Source organism: Mesoplodon bidens (genome assembly GCF_964165515.1).
Source record: "Mesoplodon bidens genome assembly, chromosome: 11".
Lineage (NCBI taxonomy): Eukaryota > Metazoa > Chordata > Mammalia > Artiodactyla > Ziphiidae > Mesoplodon > Mesoplodon bidens.
The window spans coordinates 61,500,250-61,511,589 of NC_138167.1; the positions used below are offsets into that span (position 1 = coordinate 61,500,250).

General features: G+C 44.7%; 1 protein-coding gene across 1 annotated transcript in view; it reads right to left on the minus strand.

Moving 5' to 3' along the window:
* The window catches only part of ATXN10 (ataxin 10), a 161,330-nt gene extending 155,854 nt beyond the window's left edge, over nt 1–5,476 (minus strand). The window contains exon 1 of the mRNA XM_081249283.1: nt 5,145–5,476. Coding sequence (XP_081105409.1) covers nt 5,145–5,260 — 116 coding nt within the window. The 5' untranslated portion in view covers nt 5,261–5,476. The remainder of the gene's footprint in view (nt 1–5,144) is intronic.
* Nucleotides 5,477–11,340: the final 5,864 nt, after the last annotated feature.

Below are 11,340 nucleotides of genomic sequence, written 5' to 3' on the forward strand. Positions count from 1 at the left end.
CCAGGGAAGCCCAAATAAATAATTTTTAGATTGACTTTGGTTTAGAGTTTGCAAATATTTTGGAAATGGGCTTAACACTCCTTACACAACATTCAGCATTCAATAAAAGATAGGACCAAATGACTAAACACAAGAAGACAGAAAATGAGAATAGATAGTTATCAGGCACATTCTCTTAAAAAAAAACTAAAATTAATATGCTTAAGAAGGTAAATGACAAAATGAATTACAACAGAGTAATCCATTTTAAAAAATCAAACACAAATTCTGCAATACAATAACTCAAAAATACAATACCTGAAACTAAGAACACAATAGATGATAGCAGATTAGACATAGCAGAAAAGAGGAATAGAGAACTAGAAGGTAGATTAGCAGAAAAATTTCAAACCAAAGCTCAGAGAGAATGGGAAATACATAAAGGAGGCTTTGAGAGATATAAAATATAGTGAAAGGTTTAACATATGTGTAATTACAGTCCTTGAAGGAAAGGAAAGAACAGGAGAGAGGCAGTATTTGAAGAAACACTGGCTGACAATTTCCTAAACTGTTCAAAGACACCCAATTCAAGAAGCATTATCCAAACAGGATAATTACAAAAAAGCCAACCACCTCTGTCCTCATAGGCCTTCATTCTGGAAGGAGACAGAGAACAAATAAGAAACCACTATTAATAATTACATAGTAGGGGCTTCCCTGGTGGCGCAGTGGTTGAGAGTCCGCCTGCCGATGCAGGGGACACGGGTTCGTGCCCCGGCCTGGGAAGATCCCACATGCCGTGGAGCGGCTAGGCCCGTGAGCCATGGCCACTGAGCCTGTGCGTCCGGAGCCTGTGCTCCGCAACGGGAGAGGCCACAACAGTGCGAGGCCCACGTACCACAAAAAAAAAAAAAAAAAAAAAAAAAAAAAAAAAAATAATTACATAGTAAATATGTTAGAATATAATACGTTCTTTCTTTAAAAAAGGGAAAATAGTTTATAAGGTAAAAGGGTCCCAAAGTATGGAGGGAAGTATCTGCACTATTATATAGGATATACAAAGCCACGAAGGAAGTAATCAGAAAAATAATTTTGACTAAACATAGGTTAACAAGAAAAAATTAGCCACACTGAGAGAAGCTTAAAAAAATTATTATCGGGCTTCCCTGGTGGCGCAGTGGTTGAGAGTCCGCCTGCCGATGCAGGGGACACGTGTTCGTGCCCCGGGCCGGGAGGATCCCACATGCCGCGGAGCGGCTGGGCCCGTGAGCCATGGCCGCTGAGCCTGCGCGTCCGGAGCCTGTGCTCCGCAACGGGAGAGGCCACAACAGTGAGAGGCCCGCGTACCGCAAAAAAAAAAAAAAAAAAAAAAAATTATTATCTACATGAACATGGAAGAAAAAAGACTATGCACGCACCATGAGTAATCACTTATACAAATAGCAGCAATTTGTTAAGCACCTATAATTATCAGACTGTATGCTAGATGCTAGGGATACAGGGAATGTGATACATTCACTTTATTCAAGAAGCTTATGGGATGGAAGAGCAATGAGGTATCAGTTTAAGCATGAGAATAATTTACAGAAAGCAGTATCCAAATGTTACATTGTTTCACGAATACTCAAGAACCAGAACATAATCTTCCCTACAGAAAAAAACAGAGTAGCATTACTCAACAGAACTTACTGTGGTGATGGAAAAATTCTGTATCTGCACAGTCCAATAAAGTAACCACCAGCCACCCGTGACTGCCTACCGAGTACTTCAAATGTGGCTGGCACAAGGAATGGAATTATTAATTTTACTTATTGCTAATTAATTTAAATAGCCACATGTCACAAGTGGCTGCACAGACAGTGGAGGTATAGAGTATGACAACCAATCTGACTTGACTCTACACTTTAATAGAGGGGTCTGCATACATCATAAAGATAAATGATGAAGAAATACATCATAAGTGTAACTAAAGGGCTGGAAAATAAAACCTCCAGGAAAAGGCTGAAAACAGAATTCTTAATGTATTTACATCTTACTCTGTTCCAGAAAGAACCTAGCATGACTTGTAAAGACTCGGAGCACAGCCAAGAAAAATCACTTGTTAAATGTTAAAAATGCAGATGCATACATTAAAAAGGTATAAAACAAATTTAAAACAATTAATAAAAAGAACTGTCTTCTACAAAGAAGAAATAACTGAATAGCCTCTTAGTACTGATGTTTTATGACCATAAGCAACTTTTTTTTTTTTTTTTTTTTACAGATTTTAGTGGTTAAGACACTATTCAAGGAGCGCGTTATAGAATATGGGTTTAATCCAGAGGACGAAAATTTTAGATTGGTATACTGATGATCTATATACCAATATATATAACAAATTACCCCCAAACTGAGCAGTTTAAAACAATCACATTTATGGTCTCACACAGGTCAGAGTCTCTCATGAGCTTGCACACATGGCTGTGGGCTTGACTGGGACTGAGAGGATCCACTTCCTGGATGGTCATCACATGGCTGCCGGCAGGAGGCCTCAGTTCCTCACCACACAGATCTCTCTACTTGGACGCTTGAGTGTCCTCACAACATGGCAGCTGGCTTTGTCAGAGTGAGTGATCCAAGAGAGAAAGCAAAGGGGAAGCTGCACGGCCTTTTATGTCTCAGAAGTCACACACTGTCATTTCCCCCATGTCTATCATTTACAAATAAGTCACTAAGTTCAGCCCACACTCAAGGGGAGAGGAATTCTTTTGTTCCATCAATTACTTTCTTACTTTCCTCAGTATGTTTTTGCTTTGTCTGGTGTTTTTCTATTTGCTACTCTGAGGTCTCATTTTGCTTCACTTTACATCCCATCCAACTCGTAACACCTTGGTCCATCCTCCTTCTGGGTCCATTGACATTGGATGGATCCTCTCAGAGCAGCTGGACTCTGGAAACCCCATGAGTTTCTGTGAGGGTGATTTGCCCAAAGACACACAAAGAAGTAGTGGCAGAATCAGGACCAGAAGCCGGATCTCACAAACTCTCATCAAAGGCTCTCTGCCCCACCACACAACTATATGCCTCCCTATCCCAAGACCTGCACATCAGTTCACCTTTCCTGGTCTTCAAACTCCGCCTGGAATTAGGACAAACTTCCTGCCAGCCCCAGGAAAAACTCAAATCAAATATGGGACACATCTTCACTTCCTCATTCTTCCCCAACAATCTAACTGGTCCCTGAGTCTTGTCTATTCAATCTTGTAAATATTTTTCAATATTTATCCTACCCACCCCCATAGATAATATCCTAAATTCAGGCACTTTTCTCTTTCACTTGGGCTTCTGCATCAACTTCTTAAAAGTCCCCTGCCTCTACCCTCACCCTAATGTATCCCCAACAGTAGCAGTCAGAGATCTTTCTAATATACAGATCTTGCCATGCCATGCCATGCCCTTGAAAGAACCTTCAATGCTTCCCCTCACAAGGGACAGAGTCAAGAAAGGTCTTGTAAACTGGCTCGGGGTCTCGGATTTTATCCTCCAGGTCATAAAGAGTGTCCCGATGTCTGACCATCTCCTCTGTACCATACACCTTACCTATGTTATCTCATTTAAACCACTCAGAAACTGTGCAAAATCAGCACACAGTCCCTTTGCACATACTGTTCTTTCTAATTAGCCCTCTCATCTGTAAGCCATGAAGCCAGAGTAATCTAAAACATTTCCTGGCCCACCAATCTATCCATGAGGTCCGCAGTTCCCCCTGTGCCACTACCTCTTCTTGTCTAGACCCCCCATTACAATTTGTTTACACAGCAATTACTCCAACATGCTTGAAAAAAGGGAGGGTATCACATTCATCTCTGCACCTTCAGCCTCTAGAAAAGAACCTGTTTCAGAGTAGGTGCTTATAAAGGTAGATGACTGACTACTGACTAAAAGGAGGATCCGTCATGGTATAGATATGCCCAAGCAGTAACTCATTCAACATCTCCCGGAGTGTCATATCAATTAACATATCTCCCCAAAATCCATAAGGAGCAGTGCCCTGGGCTCTTAGCACTCTTTCAATTGTTCAATACTTCTTATTGTGATTTAAGGCAGTAGAAGTGCTCAGATCAAAAGGACCTCTAGGACTTCTACGCTCCCTCTACTCTTTGCTATCTGCTGGTTCCCCAGAACAGGACTTTCCAAAAGAAGACTTTTTATTTTTCAACTTCATCACCTAGCACAAAACCTGGCACATGGGGGACCATCCATAAATGTGTTAAAGGATAATATCAGCTAGCATTTACTTAGTACTATGTGTCAGGTATGTGCTAAGGATTTAATATGCATTATCTCATTTAATCCTGACAAACAACGTCCCCAGAAAGGTACTGTCCAACATTATTCCTATTAAACACACGTGGAAACTGAGGCCCAGAAAAGACTAGAACAAAACCAAACAGGCACTGAGAGCATCACATACTTTATATTTTCACATCCTTTGTTTCAGTTATTCCTCTGTACAATTCAGAAATGAAGTTATGTATTATATTCCCATTTTTAGGCAAGAAATCTTAAGGCTTGGAAAAATTGCACAATAACGCACGCACAGCTTGTACTGCCAGGAACCAAATCCAGGTATGTCAGACTCCTGGGCACCTTTGACAATGGCCATCTGGCCCTTCAATGGCAGAGTAAGGATTGAAGTGGCCTCTCCACAAAGCGAGGCCACCACTGGGGATACAAAGCCTGAGCTGACAGGCCGAATGGAGTGACGCCACCTCCCACCTTGCACATCTGTAACGTGTCTCTCCCCCACCAGCACGTATGCTGACGCCGGCGGCCTGTCGGTCTGTTCCCGTTACAGGAGCGCCATCAACGCGACTCAACTAACCAAACAGGCAGCAGGCGGCCAAGGGCTCACTTGGTTCGGTCCCCCTTCCTGCACCCGGCTTCACACCTGTACTGACGGGCGGGGAGCTAGTGTCAGCCCCCCGGGGCACCTCGGGGACCGGGCGCGGGAGGACGCGGGCCTGGCATCGGCGGCCCGGGGCCCCTCGGGCGCCTCGCGGAGGCCGCCACTCCGCGGCCGTCCCGGGAGGAGGGGGCGGCCCTCTCCCCAACTGCCGCGCCCCCGCACTGCTCCCGCAGCCCCACCGGGCCGCCCCCGACGCTTGCGCCGCCCGGGTCGTTACCGATTCCGCTGCTCTTTGAAGAGCGCCGTCAGCGCGCGGAGAGCCTCCAGGTCCTGGATGGGCGCGGGCACCATGACGCCGGACAGCCTGCCGGGCGGCAGCCTGGGCGCCGCCATCTTGCCGCTCGCAGCTCGGGCCGAGCGGGCGACGACGAGGAGCAGCAGGAGGAGGAGCAGGAGGGAAGGCAGAAGGGGGAGGAGCGCGCTCCGCAGCCTCCGGACGCCGCCGCCGCCGCCTCTGCGCCGCTGCAGCCCGCGGCCGTGCTGGGAGAGCGCGAGAGCACGCGCGCCGGATCGCCTCAGGCTGGAGGACGCGACGGCTCGGCGAGGGGAGGGGGCGCGGGCGGAAGTCCCGCCTGTAGGGAGGGGGCGCCAGCCGGAAGTTCGGCCTGTGGGGAGGGGGCGCGGGCGGAAGTTGTGTTTGAGGGGGCGGGGAAGTCAGGAGGGTGGAGGAGCCCAGAGGAGAAGTCCGGATGGGGCACCGGGACAGGGGCGCCCTGAGGGGGGAGGTGCGGGCAGAGGGGGTCTCCACGGGAGGGTTATGAGGAAGGGTCCTGCAGAGGCCCCCCCGGCGGAAAAGGCTGAAGACCTGGATCCTGCGGTTGGGTGGGTTGATCGGTGCCCACACCGACCCACTCGGAGCTGGAGCAGTCTATCTTCAGCTTGCAAGTCTCAGACCCTGGAAGCTCACTTCCCAATTCGTACTGATCATTTACTGACGATAACAGTTCATTTACCAGGCCTGCTTGGGATGAGAATACGTTGTTCCAGCTCATCGAGGGCTTTACATACAATTAGATGTCAAGGAGCTAGATTCTACATAGGTAGGGTAAGAATTGTGTTTTTCTAAGGGAAATGAGTATATTTTATAGGAATCAGACAAGGCTTCTCTGGGGTGTTGGTAACTCACATGTTTTCTTTCCACCACGCTTTATCATATCATGTATATGTCCTTTCAACAGGCATTGTTGCCAAGCCCCATGCTAGGTGCTGGGCAAACGGTGGTCCCTCGGTATCTGTGTGGGATTGGTCCAGGATCTCCCATGGACACCAAAATCCGTGGATGCTCAAGTCCCATAGTTGGCCCTCTGTATCCACGGATGTGGAACTCATGGATACAGAGGGACGCCTGTGTAAATATCAATAAGGGACGATCCCAACCCTGAAGAAACTCAAAGACTATTTAGAGAGAGACAGGCAAACATAATTGAATACAGTTGATCACTGCTATGATAGAGGACTACACAAATTGCTATGGAACCGCTTAAAATATGTAAATAGAACCCTCTACATTTTTACTTGAAGAGTAGGTGTGTGTTTATAACGTAGCGCTTTTGATGCTCTTTGCCAAATAAAATTTAAAGACCCAGTAAACAACACTAGAGTATGCAGGAGAGCTGAAACATGAACAAGCAAGTCACCTGATATTGTAATTCAGCCATACCCATTTAACTGACTACATATTCATTCATTCCACAAGTATTTCTATGTACCTACTATGCGCATTAGATCACCTAGCAGTGCTCAAGACCATTCAAAATGTTTAACAGTCCTTAAACTAGCAGGGCAAAATCTCCCAATTTTTCCCTGAAGAACAGGGAATAGTAAAACGTACTGTCACCAATCAAGACCTTACCCCTTGGACTTCCCTGGTGGCACCGTGGTTAAGAAACCGCCTGCCAATGCAAGGGACAAGGGTTCGAGCCCTGGCCCAGGAAGATGCCACATGCTGCGGAGCAACTAAGCCTGTGCGCCACAACTACTGAGCCCACGTGCCACAACTACTGAAGCCTGCACACGTAGAGCCCGTGCCCCACAACAAGAGAAGCCATGACAGTGAGAAGCCCGCGCACTGAAATGAAGAGTAGCCCCCGCGGGCTTCCCTGGTGGCACAGTGGTTGAGAGTCCGCCTGCCGATGCAGGGGACACGGGTTCGTGCCCCGGTCCAGGAAGATCCCACATGCCGCGGAGAGGCTAGGCCTGTGAGCCATGGCCGCTGAGCCTGCACGTCCAGAGCCTGTGCTCCGCAACGGGAGAGGCCACAACAGTGAGAGGCCCGTGTACCACAAAAAAAAAAAAAAATATATATATATATATTATAAGTCAACATTTCACTTTGCTCAAAACCCTCTAAAGGATTTCCATTTCACTCAGAACAAGAACCAAAGTTCTTCCAATGGAAGAGTCCCTAAATAGGGCACGTCCTTCATCCTCCCCCAACTCTGATCACATCTACTAGCCTCTTCCTCATCCATTGAGCTTCAGCCACCCTGCCCTCCTTGTACTCCACCTGGGGATGTACCCTCCTGCCTCAGGATTTTGCACATGCTGTTCCTTTTTGAATGGAACACCTTCAATGCTCCCCCAGCAGATACTTGTGTGGTTTACTTCCTTCATCTGCTCAAAAGACCTCTTAATGGGTTTCCCTTATCAGTCTTTAAAACTGTAACACACCACCCAAATTCCTGATCCTCAGGACTTTTTCTCCACAGCCCTTAACAGTTTCTATATCATATCCTTTACTTACCTATTTATTTATTGTTACTTTATTTTGTGTACTGCCAGAAAGTTTAAGCTCCATGAGGACAAAGATTTTTGTCCTTTTTTTTTTTTAACTTTTGTATCTCCAGTATCTAGAAAAGGGCCGGCTATGTGGTAATTGCTCAGTAAATGTCAGTTAAGTTAATGAACAAGATATTTTTAAAATATATTTTCAGAAAGGAGAAAGGAAATCACGTAACTCCTGAAGAAGGTCAACAATTCAAAAAGTACAGGAAAGAGGAAGGACGCAAGAGAGGAAGAAAAAATTTATAAAGAAGATTAAAAGAGAAATAGAGACATTAACAGGACAGACTAGAAGTATGGGTGAGTATAAGAAACAAAAGGATATTAAATTGGTCAAACAGTGGGGTGTTATTGACTGCCTGGAATTGACTAGAAGATTTCAACCTTGGCTGAATTGTCAGAACTAAGTTAATATTTCACTTGGGCTAAATGGCATTTTTTAAATGTTATATAATCATGCCTTAGGATGAACGTGCCACCACGTAGAAGTACGTGAATTAAACTTCAGACGAAATTTGTGATATGTTCTTATATCCAGCCCACTGCAGAAGAGTTGCATCAGCAATGATTCAATAATCAAGAAGTGAAAATAAGTAAATAAAAAAGAAAGGAAAAAGAAATGGGGGAAAAAGAAAAGCAAGGGAGAAAGTAGGTGAGGCGCAAGGCAAAAAGATTTGGACCAAAGTGCATATGGTTTGGGCAATGAAAGTGAATGCCGGTAAAGAGAACAAAAGATGAGCGACGGGGGAGAGAAACATTCTTGCTTGTGCTGGCTACTCTGAAACCTTCTCCTTACCATCTCTGCCTATGATTCTCTCACTAGAAAGCTTATGCCATATATCAGCCCCTCCACTGAAACATCATGTTTGTTAGATGCCGGAGTCAGCCCACAACTCTCTTTGGCACTAACTTTGCAGAGTCAGCCTTCTACTATAGACGTGTTTATGTACTGTCTTTCAAATCTGAGATTCCTCAAGGCAAGGACTTTATCTTCCTCATCCTGTTCAGGACCAAGTTCAATGCCTTGCGCTTAGAAGCAATGCTATAAATGTTTGTGGAACTGAAAACTTTGGTGATCAAAGGAAAAAATAACAGAGTAGTGTACTTGTTAAGAGCAGGGATCAGCAAACCACAGCCTGCAATCCAAATCTTTCCCACTATCTATTTTCATAAATTTTATTGGAAACTGTCACACTCATTCGTTTACATATTGCCTATGGCCTCTCTGATGCTACAGTGGCAGAGTTGAGTAGTCGTGACAGAGACTGTAGGCCTACAAAGTCTAAAATATTAACTATTTGGCTTTTCACAGGAAAGGTTTGCCAACCTCTGGTAAAGAACATGAGCTCTGGAATCAGACAAACTTGGGTGATGTGAATTCTGCTTTCATCTCTTAGCACCTGACTTTGGACAAGTAACCACCTTTTTAAGCCTATTTTTTTTTCATTTGTAAAATGGAATAGTAATAATACATACTTAATTGAGCAGTTGGGAAGATTCAGTGGGATAGTCTATGTCACTGATAGCTCAGTGTCTGTCATATATTTAGCTTAGCTAGAGGACATTAAGCCAAGTGAAGTAAGCCATTTGCAAGAAAGACAAATACTGCATGATTAGTCAAAATCATAGAGCAGAAAGCAGAATGGTGGTGGCCAGGGGCTGGAGGAGGAAAGAATGAGGATTTTTTTTTTTTAATGCACATAGAGTTTTCAGTTTCACAAGGTGAAAAGAATTATGGAGATAGATGATGGTGTTGGTTACACATTATGAATGCATTTAATATCACTGACCAGTACATTTAAAAATGGTTAAGATAGCAAATTTTACATTATGTGTATTTTACCACAATTTTTAAAATTATGTATTAATTTATTTGACTGTGCCAGGTCTTAGTTGCGGCATATGGGATCTTTAGTTTCGGCATGCGAACTCTTAGTTGCAGCATTCAAACCCTTAGTTGTGGCCTGTGGGATCTAGTTCCCTGACCAGGCGTCGAACCCGGCCCCCCTGCATTGGGAGCGTGGAGTCTTAGCCATTGGACCACCAGGGAATCCTGCACAATTTTTTTAGTGGAAGGGAAAAGGCCACCTCTGTAGGCACAGGCCCAGGTATATCTCTTGCCTGAGGACTTCCTCTGCTTTACACTTTTCAGCAGCTAAGATCACAGGAGGCTGAAGGTCAGAAAAGAAGAGAAATTCATTGAGAACAATCTGCAGAGGCCAGAACTACTTAACATCAAATGAGCTTTGCTGAGTCAAACAGTACCAAACAATAGTCAGATGTTATTAACACTCCTCCTGCCTTCTCTGCCTAAACTTGGAATTCTTCCACTGGCATTGACATTGTCTCTTTTTTTTTTTTTTTTTTTTTGCAGTACGCGGGCCTCTCACTGTTGTGGCCTCTCCCCTTGTGGAGCACAGGCTCCGGACGCGCAGGCTCAGCGGCCATGGCTCATGGGCCCAGCCGCTCCGCGGCATGTGGGATCTTCTCAGACCGGGGCACGAACCCATGTCCCCTGCATCGGCAGGCGGACTCTCAACCACTGCGCCACCAGGGAAGCCCGACATTGTCTCTTATTGAGCCCTTAATTATAAACATCAGGCAGAAAACTATGGAAGGGAAACTTACAAACTCCATTCTGAATGGAGCCATCATTGAGACAGTGGTTTAGACCAGTGCTATTCAAAGTGTTCTCTGTGAACCAATTCATGACAGGATTCTACTTCTGGGTGAGATGGATGAAGACCCTACCAGACCTCACACACACACACACACACACACCACAAAAACAACCACAAAACCTGGATATCACACACACACACACGCACCCAAACCACTTGAAGGTATTTGAGAGTGAACAGAAGCTGACAGGCTCTTATGAGGAGTGCATGCTCCTTGGAGGAGGGGAGATGGAGAGGCATACAAGTAAGTTGCTGTTCCTGTGGCTTTTATCTTGGGACTACATATTGTACACATTGTGTGTCCAGCATGGGGATCACATGTGGAAAACCCTGCATCTTTTCTGGCCTGTAGAAATATAAAAGTAAATGTATGAAAATATGAACATTGAGGAGAGTGGGAGAACTCACCAGAGAGAGCCAGAGAATGGATCTTCAAATTCATTCTGTCCATACCTCTGACTGCCCTCTGAAGCAGACACACGTGATGTAGACCCAAAGCAACTCAACTAAAGACAAACAATCTGAAGCAAGACTAGTGCTATCCCTGAAGAAACAGAGTTTTCAGTTCACGTCCACATGAGAAAATTGCCTGATGAAACTAACACTTAGTAGAGGAAAATAACAGAACCCAGAATCTCTCCAACTTAATATTCACATCAGGATACAATCCAAAAGCTACCTGAAAGGAACAAGGAAAAAGGAAATGGACAAGAAAACCAATGAAATCCATCCATGCTATAAGCCAGATGTTAGAACTGACAGAAACAGATTTTAAAGTAAATATTATAACTAAATTCAATGAATTAAAATAAAACAGACCTCAATGAATAAAAACCTCAAGAGAAAAGTGGTAAATCTCAGCAGAGAAATACAATGTGAAAAAAAGACCAGATGGAAATAGTAGACTTGAAGAAGACATGACAGATAAAAGAGTAAGTGAAATCAAATCAA